Source organism: Suricata suricatta, chromosome 8 (assembly GCF_006229205.1).
Source record: "Suricata suricatta isolate VVHF042 chromosome 8, meerkat_22Aug2017_6uvM2_HiC, whole genome shotgun sequence".
NCBI lineage: Eukaryota > Metazoa > Chordata > Mammalia > Carnivora > Herpestidae > Suricata > Suricata suricatta.
The window spans coordinates 48,391,267-48,416,924 of NC_043707.1; the positions used below are offsets into that span (position 1 = coordinate 48,391,267).

A 25,658-nucleotide genomic window follows, 5' to 3' on the forward strand; every position below is an offset into this window, starting at 1 on the left:
AAAATGAACAAATCAAGAGACTATGGATGCTGGCGAGTGTGTGGAGAGATGGGCACCCTCCTACACTGTTGGTGGGAATGTAAACTGGTGCAGCCGCTCTGGAAAACAGTGTGGAGGTTCCTCAAAAAACTATCCATAGAACTCCCTTATGACCCAGCAATAGCATTGCTAGGGATTTACCCAAGGGATACAGAAGTGCTGATGCACAGGAGCACATGTACCCCAATGTTCATAGCAGCAATGTCAACAATAGCCAAAACATGGAAAAAGCCTAAATGTCCATCACTGGATGAGTGGATTAAGAAGATGTGGTATATATACACAATGTAGTACTACATGGCAATGAGAAAAAATGACATATGGCCATTTGTAGGAAAGTGGATGGACCTCGAGGGTGTCATGCTAAGCGAAATAAGTCAGGCAGAGAAGGACAGAAACCATATGTTTGCACTCATAGGTCTAACAGGAGAACAGGAGAAACCTAATGGAGGACCATGGGGAGGGGAAGAGGGAAAGAGAGTTGGGGAGAGAGAGGGACGCAAAACTTTAGAGATTATTGAATACTGAAAACGAACTGAGGGTTGAAGGGGAAGGGGAGGGGGGAAAAGAGGTGGTGGTGATGGAGGAGGGCACTTATGGGGAAGAGCACTGGGTGTTGTATGGAAACCAATTTGAGAATAAACTATTAAAAAAAAGAAAAAAAAAGAAAAGCCACTTCTGGAATATCCAGCAGCTGGTTGGCCCTAAGGCCCATGAATTTATCTTTCTCTCCTGTTCCCCCAATAAGATTTTTCTTATTTAAGTACACAAATTGAAACTATTTTCTCATTGTGGAGCTGATGATGCTTTTTCATTATTTTCTAAGCTCCGAAATAACGTCAACTTTTTTAGCGTTTGGTAAAAATTTAACCTCTTTTTCATCCTAAGAGGAAAGGGGTAAGTTGAGTATAAAACAGATTCCTGGTGTTGCATTTTTAAGATAACTTTTTAACCTAAACAACTAATTATTTTATTTGAATGAAAATAGGTAGGTACAGCAATTAAACCGTAGAGCATAAATATATGGGTGGGTTCTGAATATTAGAAGATGGGGAGGGAAAAGGGCAAGTTTTAGAAACTAAGGTTTTTCTAGAAGATCTTAAATGTTTAGGAGCATGCAAACAATAAACATCTTAAACTGTAAAAACTTCATTTAAAATATCATTATTACTGTTATCCCTCACTGAACACCTACTTGGCAAAGCATGATGGAGAATACCAATGCCAATATCAGATACAGTATAGTTGTGGGGCTGTTTCCCCCATTCAGGGAGGAGGCCAAGTGCGCAGTGGAAGTGGCAATGGTTGGCTGAGCATCAAACAAGCTTAAGGTTCCAAACTGTGCGTAGGATTCCCGCAGGAGAGTACAGGCGATGTTAGGAAGGCATCCCTAGTTGTGGGGATGGAAAGCAGCCCTTCCATCGAAAAGTTCTGCGGGGTGCCTGGGTGGCTCAGTTGGTTAAGCATTCCACTCATCTCGAGGTTGTGAGATCAAACTCTGCATCAGGCTCTGTGCTGAACATAAAGCCTGCTTAAGATATTCTCTGTCTCTCTTTCTGTCTGCCACTCCCCTGCTCATGTGTGCACTCTCTCTCTTAAAAAAAAAGTTTTAAACATTCCTAGAATACTAAATGCAACTGTAGTTGTTCTATCTTAAGAAAGATATAATTAGGGGCGCCTGGGTGGCTCGGTCGGTTAAGCATCCGACTTGAGCTCAGGTCATGATCTCATGGTTCATAAGTTCGAGCCCCGCATCGGGCTCTGTGCTGACAGCTCAGAGCCTGGAGCCTGCTTCAGATTCTGTGTCTTCCCCGCCCCCCCCCCCTGCCCGCCGCCCCTCTCCAGCTCACGTGCTGTCTTTCTCTCTCTATCTCTCTCTCTCTCTCTCTCAAAAAGAAACATTAAAAAAATAAGAAAAAGAAAAAAAGAAAGATATAATTAGGATGACCATATAATACACTGTCCACTTTTGAGAGTAAAAGGGAACACTGTTATCATTAATTATGCTGGGACAAAAGGAGTAAGTGGAGTTATTAGTCCTGGGCTGACCCAGGACTGTCAGTCTTAATGTAAAGAGCATCTGGGGGACATACTCATTCCATTTTTCAAATTTCCATGGAGGGGTAAGAATAGGAGAAACATTTCTAGGGTCTCTGAGCCCCTTAACTTTCTTCTCCAAGGAAGACTGTCTTATCTGACTGGTGAGCTTCACAGAATGAACTTAGTGTGCTTCGCTCAGGACTTCGTGAGTTCTCTTGCTGTTCTGCACGTCAGCCTGCCTGCAGAGGGTGCAATCTGGTCAGATTTGCCTCGTCTGCAGGAGGGGAGGAAGCCCCAGCGGCACAGAAGCCAGGGACAGAGTGCCGAAGGCTGCCTCCTGCGGGGTAAAATATCAGTAAGTTCATGGAGAAGCAGACCTAAAGCCATCTTCACTCATCAGCCAGCATTTTAACCCATCCGATTCCTGGGTCTTCTTTGTGTACTGACTCCAAACTGGTGAATGCAGACAGACTTACTATTTACGACCTCCACCCAGAACTCCCTAGAGATTAAAAAATATTTTCAAGGAGACCAAAATAATCTGGGGGACAGAGTAACTCCTTTCCTTCCTCCCCCCACCAACGCTTCCTTCCTTTCTTCCTCCCCTCCTTTCAAACATGTAAGTCTCCACTGAAGTGATATATAGATGGTCAAGACAAAATCACTGCTCTTATAGAGTATATGCATCTAGTTATACGTGCTACAATGGAAACATGCATATGGTACTGTTGGGGCACAGAGAAGAGAACACCTAGTTCTGACCTGCAGAGAATGACAGGGGAGGCTACGAAGAAATTATACTTTAGAACTGAGTTTGGAAGGATAAGTAGGTATGAGCCAGGTGAAAACAGGGAAGAAGGTTTGTTCCTGGCCAAAGAGATCGACATGTGACAAAGGCAAAGACAAAACCTATGTCATATTATGACATGAAAATATTTGGAAAAAGAAATACTTTGAAAAAAGAAATACAGAATATGATTCAATTATAAAAATATCTTCAATATCTCACCAAAGAGTTTAGATTTTATTCTGCGTGTAAAGAGCCGTTATAGGTTTCTGAGTGACAGACAGGTATGAGGCAGTTATATTTCAGAAGGATTCACAGCCCATGCAACCAGAGGTTTTTGATCATGTAGCCTTATCAGCCAAACATTTCAAAAGTACTTTTTAAAAAAAAAATTTTAATGTTTATTTATTTTTTAGAGAGAGAGTATGAGCAAGGGAAGGGCAGAGAGAGAGAGAGAGAGGGAAACACAGGATCCGAAGCAGGCTTGACGTGGGGCTCAAACTCACAAACCGCAAGATCGTGACCGGAGCTGAAGTTGGACGCCCAACTGACCGAGCCCCCCAGGGGCCCCTCAAATGTACTTCTAAGATGTATATGTCTATTCATAAATATATATGTACTACTCTAATATGTACATAAGAAAGCATACGAAACCCAGAAATTTAAAAAGGAATGAAGATTAAATAATCATTGTGATTTTACCTCAATGTGGCTTAAAGAAGCTCACATAAGGTATATCAAGTCCCAGCTCTGCTGTTCACTTACAAGTTGCTTGGGCTTGCATAGTTGTGTTATCTGCAACAGGCAGTATCTATGCACAATCCTTAAGCCACATTTCAATTTTTATGGATTAAAAACTCTATAACCTAGTTTATGTATCCACTTAACTGGGCACAAGTAAGCTGTAAAATTTCCTAGTGCCTTGACAACTTCTGTTATATCCATTTTTTCCCCTCAAATGGGTTCTATACGTAAAAACCTACATACAGAATGAGAGAGAATGCATTGCCAATCTGTGTATAAAAGAGTAGAGAAACTTATTTTTCCCCCCGTAGGAGCGTAATGAAAACTCAGCTCTACCACGTTCTTCCTGGACACCAACAGACCATCTGAGCACCGCCACCTTGGAGAGCACGCGCATAAACGATATACTGGAGAAGGAGAAGTAACCGGAGAAAAAGGTCAAGAGTAACCCAAGCTTATGGTGACTGGAAGGATGGAGGAAGATAGAGAAGTAAAAGATAGAAAAGCATACGGATAGACAGCTGTGTGAAAAAGCCAACAGAGCAAAATACCCATTATCATATCTCAGTGATGGGCAAATTACTGTAAGATCCTCATATAATATGTTGGCAAAATAGTGAAAAAAGAAAGAGGAACAGGGATTGGAAACAATACAGGGAATAGAGCAAGAGGTGAGGAAGAAGCAAAAAGGACCCCAAATATCTGGCCCAGATGATTATGAGCACGGTGCCTGTGACAGAAAGAGGGATGAGTGGATTTAAGAGAAAGATGTTCAGTTAAGTTTTAAAAATGTTCATTAGAAGTGCTACTTAGGCATTTTTTTTAAAAGTCTCAAATTCAGTATGAAATACAGAGACAGAAGTCAAAACAGAACAATACTAGAGACAATAAGGGGACCAGCTATAGTAAAGTAGTCGTTAAATCTACAAAAATAAATACATTCTACAAGGGAAAACAGGAAAAGGCATAGAACTGAGCTGAAACAATCAGGCGGCAGGAAAAGGAATGGAGACCAGCAATAGAGACATGCTCAAGACGACGAACACCACACTTAGAAACTCTAAAAGGCATAAGTCTCTGGTATTATATATTCTAGTTTGCCTGTAGCTGATTTCACCATATGGAACTTACTGATGAAAGCCTCTAGACAAGGGAGGAACGTCACGTGAAATTATTTAGGGGCGCCTGGGTGGCTCAGTCGGTTAAGCGGCTGACTCTCGATTCCAGTTCAGGTCATGCTCTCACGGTTTGTAAGACTGAGTGCTGTCAGGCTCTGCACTGACAGTGTGGAGCCTGCTTGGGATTCTTTCTCTCTCCCTCTACCCCTCCCCGACTCATTCTCTCCCTCAAAATAAACATTAAAAAAAAAAGGGAACAAAAATCCCTCCTGCTATTTAATCTCTACTCCCATCCTTGTTGCTGGGCAACCACCGGTCAATCTACTTTCTGTCTCTACAGATTCACCTACTCCAGACATTGTATATAAATGGGATCATGCGGTAGCTGGTCTTTTGGGTCTGGTTTCTGTCACCTAGAATAACATTTTGAGGTTTGCTCATGTTGTAGCATGTATACAATTGCATTCCTTTTTATTGCTGAATAGTATTCCATTATAGGATGACACCATATTTTATTTATCCATTTGTTGGCTGATGGCCATGTGAATGGTTCCCTCTTTTGGCCTTTTATGAAAAATTCTACTCTTAATATTTATAGGCACATCTTTGTGGACATGTTTTCATTCCTTTTGGGTAGGTACCTAGAAGTGGAATCATTAGGAGATATGGTAAACTTATATTTAACATTTTAACAAACGGCCAAACTGCTTTCCAAAGCAGTTGTACCATGTTACATCTGCCCAGCACCTCATAAGGGTCATCATTTCTTCCCGACCTCACCAACATTTGTTATTATCTGTCTTTTCTGATCATAGTCATTCTAGTGGATATAAAGCACTATCTCACTGTGGTTTTAATTTGCATCTGCCTAATGACTAATGATGTTAAGTACATTTTCTCGTGGTTACTGGACATTTGTATATTTTCTTTAATGAAAGGTCTATTTAAATACTTTGCTCATTTTAAGGGTGCCCAGGTGGCTCAGTTGGTTAAGCGTCTGGGCTTCAGCTGAGGTCATGATTTCGTGGTTCGTGGGTTCGAGCCTGGTGTCGGGCTCTGTCTGACAGCTCAGAGCCTGAAGCCTGCTTTCGATCCTGTGTCTTTCTCTATCTGCTCCTCCCCCATGTGCTCTCTATCAAAAGTAAATAAATATTTAAAAAATAATAAAAAATTATTTTGCTCATTTTAAAATTTGGTTTTTTGTCTTATTAATGAGCTATAACTGTTCTTTATAGATTCAGGATATAATTCTTTTGTCAGATACATATTGCAAAGCCTGAGGCTCTGACTATTCATTTTCTTAATGGTGTCTTTTGATGAATAAAAATTTTAAATTTTTATTAAGTCCTATTTATCAAGTTTTTCTTTTTTTTCTTTTTTTAAGTAGGCACCATACCCAGCATGAAGCCCGATGTGGGGCCTGAATTCATGATGCTAAGACCATAAACCTGAACTGAGACCAAGAGCTGGACATTTAATCAACTGAGCCACCCACGTGCCCCTCAAGTTTTACTTTTATGGCTCATATTTTTTGTGGTCTGTATAATAAATCTTTGCTAATCCCAAAGTTATGAAGGTATTCTCCTAAATTTTCCTCTAAAAGCTTTATGGTTCTAGCTTTCATGATTAGGTCTTTGGTTCATCTGAAATTAATTTTTGTGTATGTAATGACGTATAGTTAAAGTTCATTTTTCCTTATGAATATCCAGTTTTCCCAGCACCATTTGCTAAAGATTCTTCTTTTCTACTGAACTGACTGGCACCTGGGCTACATATTTAAGTGATGACATATTGTGCATCTATTTCTGGATGCTCTTTTCTGTTCCAATGATCTGCTTGTCTATCCCATGTCAATGCCATACTGCCTTGGTTAGTGAGCTTTAGAGTAGCTCTTCAAATCTGGTAGCACGTCCTTTACCTCTGTCCTTTTTAAGACTATTGGGCTAACTGGAGTCTTGTATTTCTATAAATATTTTAGAAGTGGCTTTCAATTTCTTCAAGATAGACTTAGAGGTCTTTGATTGGGATTGTACTGAATCTGGATATCAATTCAGGGAAAACAAGTATCATTAACAATACTGTGTGTCATTCAATCCAGGAGCACAGTGTACTTCCTTCATTATTTCAAGTCTTCATTTAGTTCTTTCAGGGATGTTTTGTAGTTTTCAGTTTATCTCGTGCGTCTTTCAGTAGATGTCCTTCAAGGTAATCTTTATATCACTGCAAACAATTTTTAAATGATCCCATTTTCCAACTGGGTGTTCCTAGAAAAACTTCTAATATTGCAATTATGCTGGAAAAAATGCATAACTTGTTTATAATCTTTTTAATAGATTGGAGTTCAATCTATAAGAAGACAATCTGAACCTCATTCTTAGCCACTCATTTTTTTAACCAAGGTAAGTAATTTCTCATTCAATGAATGCAAATTTTATTCATCCTCACTCTATATTCAAGAAGGCATAGCAAACAATTGTGGTTGGGGTAAATTCTATATTTATGTATAAGACTATACTATTAAACACTGTATAATACACACAAGACAGCAAGCATGAGTATCTAAGAATTCTTAGAGAAATTTTTCTACTAAGCAGTAAAAATTGTGTGTGGGCAGGGGTGGCAGGTTGGGGTATGTTAGAGACTTTACTGAGTTTCTCCTGATGGTCGAAATGAAAGATTAGCTAAGGTAAAGATTAGCTTAGGTGGCTCAGGAGGTTAAGCATGTGACTTCACTCAGGTCATGATCTCACAGTTCGTGAGTTCGAGCCCCACATCAGGCTCTGTGCTGACAGCTCAAGGACCTGGAGCCTGCTTCTGATTCTGTGTCTCCCTCTCTCTCTGTCCCTCCCCTGCTCACGCTCTGTCTCTCTAAAAACAAAAAACCCAAAACTTGTTTTTAAATTAAAAAGAAAAAAATGAAAAATTAGCCATTGATACTAGCATATCTGTATGTGAGTGATACTAAATTAAATATATTTTTGAAGGTTCAATAGCCATGATGAAGCTACCCCATGGTTGAGAATGTATTTAATTTATTAAAATATTTATTTAGAAATTTAAAAATTTGTCTTTAAAGCAAATGTAAAGCAAAGGGCAATGTATTTTTATTAAGACTTTTAAAATGATTTCACTGTAGAATCCTCAAAAAGAGAGAAATAATATCTCTCATAAAATTAAATACAATGACATAATTCTCAGGGCCAGTTGAGTATAATATCCACCTATTGTTTATGTGCTTCTGCACGTTAACGGTTTTTTAGGGTTTTGGAAAAGTCACTGAGCAAAAAGAACAAGGGGGGATTAAGAGAATAAATACAGTATAAAAGATTTCTGAATCTCTACCTCCATCTTCACAGTCTTCAGGGGCTTTGGCTTTCTTACAAAGACGAGGATCCAACCAGGTGGTTGTCTTGGTATTGTGGCTGCAGAAAAAAGATTTCAGTTAGAAACAGTAAAATAAAGAGGCAGAAAAGCATTTCAAAAGCAAAGATCAACAGTGACTACAAGGTATATGATATTTGCACCTTTGTCTCCACCAGGCTTTGTTTGTACACCTTGGATTCCATAATCCTACTTTCTTGGTCTGCAACTTCGAAACGGCCATAAAGGGAAGGCAACGCCAGAGGCACTAATTTGAGAAAGAAGACTAAAAGGACGGGGTGAAATTCCAAGCACAGGCTAAGAGATGCTTATTCAAGCGGTCAAAGGGTGGGCACGCAGCCCCACACTGTGCCTTCTCCAGTTGGAAAAGCTGCACTGAAAACCTCGTTCGGTGCTGGCTGAATTCCTCCCTCCCTCCCTTCAAAAAACACTGTATTTCTTGAGTGCCTGGGATGTGTGGGCATTGTGCTGAGGGCTGGGAATATAGTGATGAACAGACAGATTCCCTGCCCTCAGATGGGCTCTTTAAAGTAAGAGTTTAACAAAATAAGAAGTTTCCAAGCATCTTTCTGTGACATGCAAGTAAAAATGATGGGTACAGTTAGTTAAGCTCTACAAAAAAAAGTTTTCATCGGTATGGGTCATACACTGGATAGGAAAAAGAAAGCAGGAACCAAAAGACCCTCCATCTCCCCCTCACCCACACCCCTTTTTATAAAGTCGACCACGGATGCTTTCCAAGAGCAATGCCACGGTGTGGCTGATGCTAATTCGAAACCCAAACCAAGGCGCTGCTGAGTAGACAGTGTTACAGTTTAAACATCTGAAGTAGGAGGATATTAAAGAAAGAAAAAACCGGAGAGGAAATTATACGGGAAGATAACAAAATGTAAATTGAAGTTATTATCAAAGTAGTAGGAGAATATCATTCCTTGATATCTTTATAAGGAGATAAACTCCCTAATCTGTATGTTAATTACTCTTAGGAAATGAACAACAGTTTCAGGGAATTAGTCCCATCCTCCATGCCTTTTCTCATTTGAGTTACCAGGGTCGTGCGACCCCCTTCTTACATATTGCCAGGTATAACACTAGCGGGTAGGTTGTGGTAGAAACACCTGAGGGTGCTGATGATCTGAATCGGAGAAACTGGGATTGTTTGTAGAAAGACAGTGTTACCCCTTCTGTCAAAGAGATAATTTCCCCACACTCAAGCCAGTTAAAGAGATTTTAGCAACATGGAAAGGATCAGGACCCCAAAGAGGCTTAGCAGCATGTAGATTGTCAGGGAAAAAAAAAATCATGCACGTGTCTCGCTAAACCAAAGTTAGCAAATGTAGGCAATCTCGTAGGCTTTTACCCAGTATTTCCTAGGGTGAAGAAATGCCGATAGGGGCTATCCCCAAAACATGATTTTTAAAGGCTACAGACCTATATTAATATTCTTTTCTTACAGTTGCAGGATTTAATAGCAGCAATAATGCAGATCAAATACATTAGCTATAGCAAACAAAAGCGCTTTATCTAGCAGCAAATAATATTCAGCTACCTTGCAGTTATGAACCCTTTATCAGCTATGTGGTTTGCAAATATTTTCTTGTATTCTGCAGGTTGCTTTTTCACTCATTGATTGCTTCCCTTTGCTGCCTAGTTTTTACAGTTTCATGAAGTCCCATTTGTCTATTTCTGCTTTCGTTGTCTGCAGTTTTTGTGTCATATCCAAGAGGTCCTTGCCAAATCCAATTCCATGAAACCTTGCCCCGTGTTGTCTTCTAGAAGTTTTATGATTTCAGGTCTTATATTTAGGTCTTTAAAGTATTTAAATAATATTCAACTATAAAGGCATTTCTTCTATAAATTCTCTCCCCGCTCTATAATTTACTAACTTATCCCCATCTGCGGGATAAAGTACTGTCAGATTCAATGTCTCATACTCTGCTTCTAAAGGTACTCTGGCCTCTCCTAATGACTCTACAACTTACTTGGGGATTTAGTTCTCAACTCAGCATGAAAGTCAAAGTTTAAATTACCCTTGAAAAACCCCTTAAGTTATCCACAGAGAAGAATATACCTGATTTTGTCTGTTTTGCATAATCCTTGTTACTAATATTTATGTTAGTGCTTAATACAATCAATAATGTACCATATATGGTAAAAATACAAGACACACATTTTATATACTAGAATCCCACCTGGTAGAGTAAGATGCTCACTCTATGGGAAAAATGTGGCATTTGGGACTAAATAAAGAAACAGATTTAAGTCTCCCACACCTAATTCCTTTTTAAGTATATGTTCCTTAACTGCAGTGTCCAGCCCTCAATATTTTAAATGTTATTCAACTGTATATTCTGTAACTTCACTGCATTCATTCTACCTCTGGGCAAATTATTTTAAAGATGAAAATGACAGCTGCATTAGAACATAAAAATGCTTCATAATGAAGCTTCCAAAAAGTCATTTATTCATACTGATAATATAAAAATAATTTATTATATCATTCTCTGGTCTAAACCAAATTAAATTTTAGGTTGATCAAATACATGTGGTTCTATATCTCTATAAATATATTTATATTAGTGCTTTCTCATAAATTAGGTTTTATGAATTTATATTGTACCAATTAGTCTGAGGATCAGTGATATTTCCCTCCTATATTATTCAACTACACTGCATGAATACATTGAGAACTGAAAATATTAAGCTCAGATAATAAATATGTCCTCTCTCCAGATGATGGTAATTCTTGAAATGCTCATTAGCCAATCTACCAAAAATTTACAAAAATACCAAGGCAAAATACAAGTCTTCATTGCTTATTTTTCATTATTCGTGATAAACTTGTTTTTACAAAACCAGAAGTCAAATACACTATTCCTTTATCCAAGTCAAATAAAAAAGAAATATCATCCAGGGAAATCATCAGATTTAGGATCAACTGTTACTGGTATGAAAAAAATATATTAGTTTAATGTTTACTTATTTTTGAGAGACAGAGCAGGAGTTGGGGAGGGGCAGAGAGAGAGGGAGACAGAAAATCCAAAGCAGGCTTCAGGCTCCTAGCTGTCAGCACAGAGCCTGACACGGGGCTCGAACTCATGAAATCTTGAGATCATGATCTGAGCTAAAGTCAGATGCTCAACCGACTGAGCCGCCAGGCGTGCCCCAATCTTTTGGAAGCCTTGTGAAATGAGAATTTACAAATGTCAGGATGAGCCTTGCGGTGATGGGCGTGCTAGAAGAGATACAGACATTTGCTTACTCAATGAAGTAGATCATCCCCGTGTCAGTGTAGGCCATTTCCCAGTTTTTGGGTAGTGGTTCCAGGTTCTCATCTCTCATCATATAATTTCTGAAGTCCATGGAGCTACTTGTTTGGTTATAACTCGGGACAGTCTTCATCCAATCAGAGGACTCAGAATGTCTCTCTCTGTTTTCTGCCATCCAAAACAGAACAGCGTACAAAGTAGGTAACGTTACACTCTCTTCAGACAGTTCTCTGCACTTTGAACAAAATGCCAAACATTTATCACATATTTCCTTGTGTAATATGTCCACATCCGGCTATAATATTTGAAATGACAAACACACTACTAATGCGAAGTGACATTAACCCAGGATAGTATCTCTGATGTGGTCTGGGAAAGAAGCAAAATCAACACTGGGATCGATGCAGTCCATAGTGAATATGTATCTTCGATGCATTCCCAGCAATAGTAGTCCCAGTGGCTCTTACTCTCCTTTTGTAACACTAGGCGCTATTTTAACTCATAATCTTCACAGCAGCCCTGTGATTATTTATTCCTCCTATTTCTGTTTTATAGATGAGGACACTAAGGCACAGTGAGGCTTAGTCAAGGTCACGCAGCTAATGATAGCAAAGTCAGGATTCAAATCTAAGTGGTCCATGCTTTTAACTGCTATAACCAACCTATGTTTCATCCCCATTAAAATTATACGAGGTTTTTTTAAATTAGTCAACAGATTTCCTGTTATTAAATATAATTCTGTTGGTGATATTAAAGTCCTTTTAGAGTCCCAGAGTCCATAACATAGGTAAGAATACTAAAATTTGGTTATTGTCTAAGGAATTCACATTTCATGCACTTAAAATTCATTTTTAGACTTATAAGATAACAACTCCAAACTGTAGGAATGCCTTGGAATCAGAGACTCTAGAAGAGGCTTTAGATATTATTACATATAGTCCTTCTACTCCAACTGTCCTCTATCCAAACAAGTTCTATGATCCATTAATACTACTACCTACTACCTTTCACTGTCCCTCGTCGGGTCTCCATTGCCCAACCTGTGTAACGGAAGTTCCATGATCAAGCATTCCTTTGCCTCAACCTGACTTCATCACACGTGCCCCGAGGAGCCGTCTCTCTGCTCAAATCTCCCCCCTGCTTCTCAGCAGCACATGTAGCTGAATACAGGCAATGCTGACTAGTTCACTTTTGATTTATGATCACTAACCTCAAGAGGGCTCTTCATGATGTCGGATAACCACAGGAAATTTTAGTCCATTCACTCTGCCACTCTCCTAGATAACCATTTCATCCCCTCCTTCTCCTTAAATCTACCATTACTTCTCCTTTATCCCCCTCATCTCATTGGATGACCTTGTCATAGCTAAATCCAATGATCAATTCTCGGTGATCATTTTATGTGAGCTATCAGCGGCATCTGATATAGTTCATCATTCTCTTTCCCTGGCTTCCAGGACATTCGACCCTCCTGGTGTGCCTTCTAGCTCACTGGCCCTTCTCACTCTCTGAGCTCCATGTGTTAGAGGGCCTTCTCAGGGTTCAGTCCTTGGGCCTTTTCTCTTCTCTTTCTATACTTACTCTCTTGTTGGTCTCCTTCAGTGTCGTTTGTTACTCTACAAGCTGTATGCTGATGATGTCCAAATACGCATCTTCAGACCAGACACAGACTTTTAAACCCAACTTCAAACCTGACATCGCCATGCGGAGGTCTAGTGGGCATCTCAAGCTCAATACTCCAATCTGAGCTCCTACCACCGTCTGCCAACCCAAACTGACTCCTCTTTAAATCTCCCTCATCTCGATAAACGCAACTCCATCCTTGCAGATACTCAAGGCAAAACCCATGAAGTGACCTTCGTTCTCTCAGACCTCATACCCCGTCCGTCAGCAAATGTCACTGGCTCAGGCCGCTTCCTACCTGTCACAGTTTAATCAGGTCCAAACCAGTATTTCTCACTTAAATTACAACCTCTTAACTAGTATTGCTGTTTATGCCCATGACCTCCTACTGCCTATTTTCTTAATTTAATTTCTTGGGGGGGGGGGTGGAGGGGGAGAGGGAGAGAATGAGTGTGAGGTCAGGGGGAGGGGCAGAGGGAGTGGGAGAAAGTGAATCCCAAGCAGGTTCCCTGCTCAGTGTGGAGTCTGACGCAGGGCTCAATCTCACAGCTGTGAGATCATGACCTGAGCCAAAATCAAAAGTCAGATGATTAACCAACTGAGCCACTCAGATGCCCCATCCTACTGCCTATTTTCAATGTGAAGCCAGAATGAGCCCATTAAAATCTGTGTTATAAAGTTATGCTTCTACTCAAAACCCTAAATGGTTTCTCATCTCGAAATAAAAAGCCAAATTCTTATTTTAAAAAAGCCAAATTCTTCCAACAACCTTTAAGATCCTATGTAATACATGTTTCCACATCCCCCAATCATTACCTGATTGACTTCACTGCTTACTGTTTTATCCCCTTCCATCACTGCTCCAACACATATAATGCACTGTCTACACCATATCTAACTATATTGGCTTCCTTGCCAATTATAATTAATTATTACTAATTAATAATTAAATAACTAAATATAATTAAAATATTCCAGGTACATTCCCACCTTGGAATTTGTATTAAGAATTCCCTCTGGCTGGAATGTTTTCCTCCCAGATATTTGGAGCTTACACCTGCACTTCTTTCAAAGTCCTCTTCTCAGAAGCGAGGTCTTTTCTGCTGCTCTATTTAAAACCACAAACTTTGGTCACCACTATCTTTTATCTTTTTCCCCCTTCTGCCTTTTCTCTTTAGCACTCTCTAATATATGCTATTCATCGATGTTGGATAATTCTGTCTCTTCCCACTAGAAGGCAAAGTTCATAAAGACGGTTTTGTGTGTTTTGTTCACTGCTTTATTTCTAGCTGTTAGGGAAACGCCGAGCACTTAGCCTAGCAGGTGCTCAATAAATATTTGTTGAATGCATAGTTTGAATAAAACACATGATTCATTCTCCAGGCAAAAAAGTGACAGAAATTAAAAGTCACTCAATGTGGAAATCAATCTGAAAGGAAGTTACATTCCTGGAATATAAGTATTTTGGAGAAAATCAAAAGCAACCATATAATTTCTAATACTTTTCTGAACTTGGTTCAAAGTGACTGTGTAAAGGAGTTTGCTTACTAGCTAATGACTTCGAAATACTGTTTATATAGCAACCACCTTTTAGGAAAAAAGTTAGCATTATTACATAACATATGTCATCCTATATGGATATGCATTCTTGCATTAATTCTTCAGCAATATATAAAATAATATGCAACACCGGGGAGTGTCTGGGTGGCTCAGCTGGTTGAGCATCTGACTCTTGATTTCAGATCGGGTCAGGATCTCACGCAGTTCATGAGAGCGAGCCCCACGTGGGGGTCTGCAATGACATGCAGAGACTGCTCGGGGTTCTCTCTCTCCCTCTCTCTATGTCCCTTCCCCATTTATGTGCTCTCAAAATACATAAATAAACTTTAAAATAAAATTTTAGAAATAATGTGCATATTGGTATACACAAATAAATCTTTACCCCTCCTCTTCCCTTTCCGTCCCACCAAATTTTTGATTTTTCAAGGCAGAAATTCTAATACCCAGTAGCAACACACAAAGCACATTATTTCCACAACTTTCAGTAAGTTAACAACTAGGGTTAGTACTAATTCAGAAAAGACCAAGGGTTTTTTTGTCATGTCTTTTATTGTTTTTTCATTAAAATATTCTGAAAATTTTCTCTTACAAAGAAATGTATCATCCAGTGTAGGTGTCCTATGCAATCCACACGCAAGAGGTAGTATACAAACTGCCTCCCACTTTTGGATACACTCCCTTTATTATTAAAATAATTTTTTTTCACTTACTTATTTTTGAGAGAGACAGAGCACGAGTGAGAGAGGGGCAGAGAGAGAGAGAGACAGACACAGAATCCCAAGCAGGCTCCAGGCTCCCAGCTGTCGGCACAGAGCCCGACACGGGGCTCAAACCCATGGACCACGAGATCATGACCCGAGCCAAAGACGGACACTTCACTGACTGAGCCACCCAGGCGCCCTGAATATACTCCCTTTAAATATTATCATCAAGAAGTTAGTAACACCTGGTTTAACAGCTGACTCACATGACAAGCATAAACAGAACTATGGAGGGTTCAGACAGGCTTCCCTCTAGAGGAACTGCATGGTCACCAAAAGACTCTGCCTTAGGGAGTAAGAACAGAACACGTTTGCCCCTCAAATTAAGAACACAGAAGTTCCCACGTTGGGACAGGTTCATGGTCTCTGATCCAAGTCTTAAACATTCAGAAGTGGTAACAGACTTAATTTCGTGGAAGAGCAAAGCTGATGTCAACATTAAAATCTTTCCAGTATGATGAGTTCCCTTAGCCCCTGGACTAGAGTTGAATTCACCTAAACCTTTTTAGACCTGTTTTCAGTCTCTACACCCAAATACATGGAGGTTAATTAACATCAAACATAGGATGTGGCACAGCTGAGTGAGACGTCAGGACAATAGAACAGGACTCTCACTCTGGAGGAGGACACAGATGAATATATTAAGACAGTCCATACAATACATATGGCAAATTTCAGTAGATGATGAAGGAAAACATCAGATGCGTTGGGAAAATAATATGGAAATGGGTTCTGCAAATTTGGGGATGTGATCAAACTCAGTCATCGATAAAATGCTCTGTAGTTCCTACTTTGTGCCGGGCACGATTTATGATGCAAAGGATACAGCAATGGACAAACCACGCAAAACTTCCAGCCCTTATGAAGCTCATAGTCTAGTGTTTTGAATAAAAATGTTGTAATAAATAGCACTAAAATTTAGTTCTGCTGTAATTCTGTGGCTTCCCACCTCTACTCTTGATTAGAAGGGTGAGAATTTCCTAAGCAACCACATTCCTTAGGGGCGCTCAAAGGAGGAATCTCCACCACTAAGTTTCTGTTGGTTTTGCATTTAGTGAAAAATAAGAGAGTCAAGTTTGGAAGTTTTCTTTGGGTGATTAAGAATTTAAACTCAACGTATTGCTAACAAAAGTCTTTTGGGTAATTTTTACTGGCATATTTCGAACACTCTGCATTTTTAGTTGAAGGCTAGATCTTAAAACTACATTTGGTTCATATCCTGTAAAGTAGGACTCAGACCAACAGGATTCCCGTACCTTGGAGCCTCAGATATTTCGAGTAGCAGGGCAATGGCGTATTACATTATTAGTAAGGACAGCTTATTATTGACTTATCAGAATTGCCACTTGGTGCAACTCACTTCAGCTTATAAGACGGTTGCCAGAGATACACTGTGTTCCATACACAACCGTTTAGAAAAAAATTAGAACGTCATCACCTGCTCTACACATGCTCTGTGATAGATTTTACTACTTCCAATTTCAGTGTCATGTTAAAGTCAATACGGAAGATCAGTTAGAAGTGACTCTTCTATTTACAAACCCGCATTCCCACTGCCGTTAACAGCTTCCTTGTCCTCATCTTCTTCCTCTTCAGGAAGAGAGCTGTCCATTCTCTCCATCTTGCTGACAGATGTAGTTCGCTTTCTTTGGGATTCTGTGTCGAACTCATTATCAAAGAGGACCTGATCCACTGGATCTGGCTGGAAAGGGCTGGGTTCTGCTGGAGGCTTGGGAGTTCCATAGAAGTTTCCTGAAATGGACAAAGTAAACAGCAGCTGAAAGAACCGATGTTGAATTGAGAGTCAGAACAATATGGCCCAGCGGATGTCTCTGCCCTGCTGTCTTATACTGAGGCTTCTAAATGATCACCACTGGTCAAAAGGAAGCCAAAATACTTCTTAGGAGTGGAGGAGGAAGAAAGAACAGAGGACAGAAAAAAACTAATTTTTCAAGTGCCTTTCACCATGTATTTTCTAACATTATTTAACTTAAAAAAATGTTTTTAATGTATGTTTATTTTTGAGACACACACAGAGCACAAGCAGGGGAGGGGCAGAGAGAGAGAGAGAGAGGGAATATTGTCAGCACAGAGCCCAACGTGGACCTGAACTCATGAACCACAAGATCATGACCTGAGCTGACATCGGGCGCTTAACCAACTGAGCCACCCAGGTGCCCCTAACATTCCCTAACTTTTTAATGCTGTTTGTACTAAGGATAGGAAGTTGACTTCATGTACATAGTTTATTTATTCCTACAGGGCTTGCTTTGCATGGGTTCTAAATTAGGGCCTGATTTGTGAATTTAAATGCATCAATGCTCTTGTGTAAGACTAATTGGCATAAGAAGTGGGAGTAAAGGAAGAGAAAACTAACTCAAATAATTTTATTCTGATGTGCAACATAATGAACTATTTTGGTAAAATGAGGAAATATGTGGGTAAAGGAAAAAGCTAAGAACTAACCAGTGTGTGTTGAAATGTAGGCTGTTTCTGTAAAAGTAATTTTTAGGTTCTCTGAGCATTCTAATTATATTATTTGACAATTTATTGAACAAATAGAGACACTATTAGCATAATTAAATATTGGCTTACTCTCAGGAAAGAAATACTTTAATATTCTAAGTCTTGAGGATCAGGAATTTTTGCAGTAAAAATAAATGTTCCAGAGTAGAACAAAAACAATTGAGTATCTTTTTTAATTTGTATGCAAGTCCCAGTAGGTGGCCAAATACAATGGAAAACCACTCAAAAGGTCTAGCTACGTGAACAGTTTGTGGCTCCTGCGAGCTTTGACCTTTAATCAGCTGCTATGCTAATGCTATAGGAAAATAAATATGGTTAGGGAATAAAATACTCATCAAAATCACATCTTCTAATAAAATTCCTGGGCCCTTAAGCAGGTAGTTTAAAAAAAATTTTTTAATGTTTATTTGTTTTTGAGAGAGAGACAGAATGCAAGAGGAAGAGTGGCAGAGAGAGAGGGAGACACAGAATCAAAAGCGGCTCCAGGCTCTGAGCTGTCAGCACAGAGCCCGACGCGGGGCTCAAACCTATGTACTGTGAGATCATGATCTGAGCCGAAATCAGACACTTAACAGACTGACCCACTCAGGCATCCTTTAAACAGGCAATTATGATGCTCATCACATAAAGTAAATTAATGGGGCATATAATGAATTATTTGTTCCAGATGAAGAGAGCATAGGTTGTTCACCATAATATTGAGGCAAATCTACAAATAAGTTCACCCTCAGTTCCGTGTGCCTTGAGGAGAAAGCATCAGGAGAAATTCTTTGGGAATCTGACTTTGGGTGGTAACTGTGATTAAAATATTCAAGCCAAAATGGTGAAATCAAACGGAAACAAGTTTCAACTACCTCTTGTCTCTACCACTCAACTTACCCACCTTGCTTCCAAGTCCATGTTTGAAATGGGAGTTACTCCTGTCGTGCCGATGGATGCAAAGGTTCATATTAAAGGGCTCCGAGGAGGGCTCTGTGAGCTTTCTGGGGCATGAGCAATAAAGCAAGGACTCAGGAAGAGGCCGGCTCACACTTCTCTGGGGCGGAGGGCACAGAAACGTTCCAAAGAGAGCTCTGGTTGAGGAGCAGGAGGGTGCCCCAGAATCTCAACATTTCCTACGTGTCCCACAATCATGCTACCCAGGACTGTGGACATCCAATGTCCCCCTTCACTGAGGATGGTGGTTAGCAGAAACACCAGACACACATATTACTCTGTAGACTTTGTAATTACTACCCCGCTCAAGAAGTTCAACTGTCTTCCAGGGTGAAATGAGACAAATTGGGACACTGAGATTACTACCCATGTTCATGAAGATTTTAGGACTTCATAATAAATTCTGGCAGTTTCCTTATTTAACATGATTATTGGACTTTAGATTAAAAAAGAAAACTAGCGTTGCTTGTAAGGAAATTAGATCTATTTTTCTTGAGTTGTTGGTAAATAGCAAAATTTCAGGTGTAAAAATGACACGGTTTGTGAATCCTGATTATGGTTATTATCGGAAAAAGGTTTTCAGCTTTTTCAAACTGTTTTGGAGGGTTTTTTCCCTCCCCTTTTTTCATTTCTGAAGGTTTCTAAAATTTTTCAAATAAAATTATCAACTATTAAATATTTAAAATGCATACAAAAACACAGACAACTGTGTTAGAAGCAGCCTAATTTAGTTAGCTAGTTTAGTTAGTTAGACCAGATTCAGGTCTCTCGTGTCCCTTTTAAGGACTTACATATACAGTCACATATTCGACTAAAGCCCTAGCTTCCTGTCTCCATCCTCCGTCCCTTGAGCTACCCTGAAGGTGGTATGTGCCAATTCCCCGGCACGTTGTGTCCAACTAGGACGTATGTACGTGCGCACATAACACATAAACACCAATGTTTTCATAAAAGCTTCATAAAGGTTTATGTAACATTTAATATCTTTTAAAAATAAGTGGTATACTGTATGGGTCCTTTTGCATCCTTCTTTTTATGCAATTAGATTTCTGAGACTTCTTCCGGTTCACATATGTAGATTCGAGTCCATTTCACTGTTGTATAATAGTCCATTTTCATGAACAAATTAAAATGATTCTTATTAATTCTCCTACCAAAACAGAGTTGTTTCCACTCTCTCGGTGTTTCAAACTAACGCTGTCATGACCAGGCTGGGATGTGACTACACACGCACGGAGATCAGGGTTTCTCTAGGATAGGCACCTAAGAGGGAACTGCTGGCTCAGAGTCAAGTGCATCTTCAAATTTACCAGCTATTGCCGAGGTGTTCCCCAAAAAGGGATCGTGTCATTTTATACTCTTGCCAGCAGTGTATGGGAGTTTCCACTTCCCACAATGATCAGACTTCAAGATTTTTGTTAATCTGATGGGTGTGAAATGGAGCATTTCAATTTGCATTTCCTTTGAATTTAGCACACAGCAATTAATAATATGTGATATGCCACACTGTCAGATCCCATGTTCTTATACTTAACAGAGGAAAATAAAAGAGAATGCTTTTGTGATGTAAGGCTGGAGAAGAACCTTTTTCGTTCCCCCCGTTTTATTTGAGAGAGTGCGCGAGTGAGAGAGCATGGAGAGGGGCAGAGGCAGGGAGAGAGGAGAGTCCCAAGCAGGCTCTGTCCTGAGCTGGATCTCGTGATCATGACGTGAGCCAAGATCAAGAGTTGGAAGCTCAACCGACGGGAGTCACCCAGGTGCCCCGAGATGGACTTCTTAAACACAACTTCAAAAGCACAATCCTAAGAAAAACAGTGATAAATCTCATACACAAAAATTAAGGATTTCTGGAGCACTGGGTGGCTCAGCTGGTTAAGCATGTGACTCTTGATTTTGGTTCACCTCACAATCTCACACTTTGTGGGTTTGAGTCTTGCATCGGTCTCTGTACTATCAGCACAGAGCCTGCTTGGGATTCTCTCTCTCCTTCTGCCTCTCTCCCACTCTCTCTCTCTGTCAAAAATAAATAAAGAAACATTAAAAAAATTAAGGATTTCTATTCAATGGAGAAACATAAGACAAGCTTATCAGGTGACAGAATGGGAGAAAACATCTATATCCAAAAAGGAATTAATTTCTAAATAAATATCTGAATATCTAAGAAAGGTCTACAAACTGAGATCTCACTTAAAAAAAAAAAACAGATGAACAAAAAGACAATTAATTACTAACAGGCCTATGAAGAGATGCTCAAACTCTCTGACGACCAGAGAAAGTCGCATTTAAAGGAGTCAGCACTCCTACAACCACCAGACTGGCAAAATTCTAACGCTGGAGGGTGAGCATGTGGAGCCTTTACCGCAGTTGCTGCAGGAACTGACCGGGGAGCGCGGGGGCGGAGCTGCCTCAATCACATGACCAGAGTGGGTACAGGCAGCCCTTACAGCCCCACAATTCTGCCCCGGGGTACACATCCACAGACATCCTCACACAGGTCTAGGAGAAAGGGATGTCACAGCTTTGTCTGTGACTGGGGGGTTGGGGGGTTGGAAGCAAGCTGGAAATCAATCACGAGGAGAGGCCTTAAGTAAAATGCCGTGGGTTCACAACACGCAGTACTGTTGGGTGGTTAAAAAAGCAATGAATTACATATAAATACAGTATAGCAACGTGGGTGAATCTAGAAAACACAGAAATAATGGAAAATAGTAAAAAATTGAATGAGCTCCAGAATAATAGTAGATGCATGCAAATAATAAATGCATGCACATAAGGCACAATACACATTTTGCAAGAAGGCATACAAACAAAGGCATATATATTAAACATATCAGTCTGTTTGCCACTAAGAGGGAGGTGAATGAGAATAGGCTATTTGCATAAAAATACAAGATGGCAGTGGCCACTTCCTCTCGGAAGCCTTCACAGGCCACCGGAATAAGATATGCCTACTATTTTCTTTAAATCTCTTGTTTTTGTTTCCTTCATAACATCGTCTTTTGATGTTTGATTGATTTTGTTTGTTTTACAGCCTTCCTACTTAGATTTGGGGTTTATTAAGGCAGAATCACTTCAGTACTGTTCACCACAGTATCACTATTCCCTCTTACACTGCTTGGCATATAGAGGGTACTTAATAAATGGGTTGCTGAGTGGCGCCTGGGTGGCTCAGTCAGTTAAGCATTTGACTCTTGATTTCAGCTCAAGTCACCATCTTGCGGTTCATGGGATCCAGCCCTGCACAGGGCTCTGTGCAGACGGTGTGGAGCCTGCTTGGGATTCTCTGTCTTTTTCTGCCTCCTCTGCTAGTATGCTCTCTTTCTCAAAATTAATAAACTTAAAATTAAAAGAAAAAAATGGCCTGCTGAATGAATGAATGAATGAGTTGTGGGAGCAAGCCAGAACCCATGGCAAAAGCAAATCACTGAAGACTTTGAAGAGGAGAGAGAAGCAAGCAGAGGTGTGCTAGAAAAAGACCAGCAGGACAGCAATGGGCATGCAGCTGCACGGAGAAAAGAAGATAAACAAATGGCATCACCCCACAGTAGCCCAGACGTGAGCCAGTCAAGGCCACTGAGGAAGCGTGAGAAAAGAAAGGCACCGGGAAAGCTGCTACAGAGGAAGAAATGGCTGGATTTGGTATCAGACACATGGGGACATGGGGAGGAGGAGGAAGCAAATGACAACTCCACTATTTTGAGCCCGAGGTGCAGCTAGCGAAATTATGAGCTACTCTTTTGGATACGAGCATTTGGATACAATGAATTCAAGGTCAGTGTTTACTGAACACCATTTCTAGACACTAAAGAGTCTTCTGAGGAAGAAAGACATGATGGTGCCTTCACCAAGCTTGTGAAAAAGGTGACCAAGCTGGGGTGATGGAGCAATGATGAGGCGTGCAGGAAGCCACAGGAGGGGACGGGCTCACCAGTGAAGAGCGGAGGTGAGGGAGGAACAAAGGATGGAAAGCGGCCTCATTTAAAAATTGAAACTGATCTTAAGAGTCTACTTCCTAGAATCAAGTGGGTAGAGAAGAGATAAGGAAAGAAAATCAATTATTCTATTTTTGTTGTTTCCCCCCCCAAACTATATTCTCTCTTCTTCCAAGAGAGCCAAGCTGTAGACTTTTTTCCGTGCACAGTATTTGGATTCCTAACCACAGAGAGCAATCAACAAACACATGGTGAGTTCATATGATGAATATGAATTTCTATGAAATATGCAAACTGGCCAGTTTGATTTCAGTATATTCTTCATGATCAGCTTCATAAAATGATGGAATGCCTGTGCTTATTATTTAATCCCATTTTAGTTAGTAAATGACAGAACCTAACCAAAAGCAATACTTCCCAAAGACCGACAGAAAAAACTTTTTACAAAATGGCGTTTTAATGATCAATAATTCTGGTCAGTTTTCTAATAATACAGATAGTTTCCTAGGTTGCTGTGGTCAGTATTTGGGGACATACCATCATATGTTCCACTTTCTAATAATGCTCCACTCTCTTCCAGTGCTTTGAACTGTTCAACAGAAATGAAATTATAATCCACCCCTGGTACTTCCCCATCCCTGGGGGCCCTTGTAGTGCCTAAGGAAAAAAACAAGAAAAAAAATAGGTTGTAAAATGCTTTTAAACTTACAAAATGTTGAGAATAATAGAAAATACAGTCTATAGAGAACACATGGCAGAAACACACTTACTGGATACATGGTACCTCCTAGAATGAGGATCAGAAAATTTTAGACATTTTTAGGTGAGAGTAAGACAATAATGTAGAATGACTAAATACACTTTTTAATAAAATCTATAGATAGCTATGAAATTCGAACCACAAAGTTTTAGGGTCGAAGGAAGCTTAACTTTCTAAGACACAACAGTTTTTTGTTTTTTTTTTTTTAAGTTTATTTAGTTTGAGAGAAAGAGAGAGAGAGTGCGCACATGAGCAGGGGAAGGGCAGAGAGAGAGAGGGAGAGAGTGAATCCCAAGCAGGCTCCGAGTTCTTAGCACAGAGCCCAAAGCAGGGCTCAGTCTAACGAACTGTGAGATCATGACCTGAGCCTAAACCAAGAGTTGGATGCTTAACCGACTGAGCCACACAGGTGTCCCCAACAATTCTTTTACTTCAATTATCACTGCCTAACATCTGAAGGAAAGATAAATCTACCAATGATACACTTCATATTTGGGAGGAAATGATATATTTTTTTTAATTGAAGTAAAGCTGACATACAGTATTAGTTTCAAGTATATACAGACTTCATTTTATCAAGCTACATTTGTTCTTTCCTGGAATAACTGTAAGCTAACCTTCTGCTTCCTAAAGTCATGAAGGACAATAAAAAGAAACAATTTTTAAAGGTTCTTTTAATAAAGTCTAGTTTTAAAACTTGGAAAAATATTAATTATGAACTTATTTTAGATTAATGAATAAAAGGCTTAGGCAGATATTCATATATTGTATCTTGGCCATTATTCTCAGGTAGTTTCAAAAATTTCAGAAATACACTGTTTAATGAACTACACTATGGCAATACAATACTAAATTCCTATCTATTAAAGAATTCGTGCTAAAGTAAAATCAGATCAAAAGTATAAACTCAAGTTATGGTAGAATTGCAACATGTGACTGAACTTTACTGAATATGAATTACATTGAAAATTTAGTATCCATTTTAGATACTAGAAAAATTATTTCAAATAGTAGAGAATATAAAAGAGACCTAAGTATTTAGCCTGGAAACAGAGTTGGGATGTTGTAGCCAATCCTGCACAAGAATGCTTTCCCAAACCTCTTTCTCCGCTTCTCTCTATTCACTAATGGTGCTCCAATTCAGAAACTAGCGAGTCCGCCGTCTTGGGTTCCTCGGTCTATTCTACATCTAGTCAACAAATGTGGTTGATTCTGTCTCCTGAATATCTCTAGATTTACATACTTTAATTCATTCTCACACTGACCCAATTCATATCACTATCTATAGTCTATATTGTTGGTCTCCTACATTCAAACCGTGCTCTCCCTGGCTACTCTCCTTACCCAGACCGCAGTCAGTGACTTCTCTAAAACAATCATCTGGGCAAAAAGCCTCCAAATCCATCAGAGGTTTCCCATGATCTTCAGCATTAAAATCCTAAGCCTACCTTTCCAGGTTCTTTATTGCCTCACCCCTTTCACATTCCAGGCTTTAACCATAAGAGGTGGTTCTCTTAATGTTCCTTGCACTCGGTTACCTCCCTAAGGTCTTTGTCCAAGTCATTCGGTTCCCTGGAAGACTTCCTCTTCCCTTTCCCACTTTTACCTCAGCTAATTCCTGGCCTAGAAAATTTCTTTAGTGGGGCACCTGGGTGGCTTAGTCAGTTAAGCCATCCAACTCCAGCTCAGGTCATGATCTCAGTTTGTGGGTTCGAGGCCCACATTACTGTCAGTGCAGAGCCTGCTTTAGATCCTCCGTCTCCCTCTCTCTCTGCCCCTACACCCTTCCACCCCCCATGTGTGTGTGCTCTCTCTCTCTCTCTCTCTCAAAAATAAACATTAAAAAAAAGAGTTTCTTCAAAAAACTTTCCTGGGGTATGGAACATGAAGGAATTATGTCTAAGTGGTTCAAAGTAATAGCTCCAGGTCTTAGCACAGTGAAACAATCATGGTGGATACATAATACAGACAGTTGTCAAGTAAATTCTGTGACATTTTACACAATATAATTAGCAATGTCTAGAAACATGCTATTATTATAATTCATGGGAAATTACTAATCACTCTTTTTAGTTGCATTATGTTCCATTACATACATTCTGTAACATGAAAAAATCCACAAAGATGTTAATAAAACATTAATGGTAACGATCTCAGAAAATAACAATTAAGCCAATACTAT

The 25,658-nt window shown here is 39.7% G+C and overlaps 1 protein-coding gene across 1 annotated transcript in view; it reads right to left on the minus strand.

The window, feature by feature from the left end:
- MAGI3 (membrane associated guanylate kinase, WW and PDZ domain containing 3) overlaps nt 1–25,658 on the minus strand; it is a 234,503-nt gene that overhangs the window by 59,343 nt on the left and 149,502 nt on the right. Inside the window, exons 3-6 of the mRNA XM_029946187.1 lie at nt 23,254–23,373; nt 16,865–17,074; nt 11,372–11,546; nt 8,071–8,150 (exon numbers count right to left, since the gene is read on the minus strand). Of these exons, the coding sequence (XP_029802047.1) occupies nt 8,071–8,150; nt 11,372–11,546; nt 16,865–17,074; nt 23,254–23,373 (585 nt within the window). The remainder of the gene's footprint in view (nt 1–8,070; nt 8,151–11,371; nt 11,547–16,864; nt 17,075–23,253; nt 23,374–25,658) is intronic.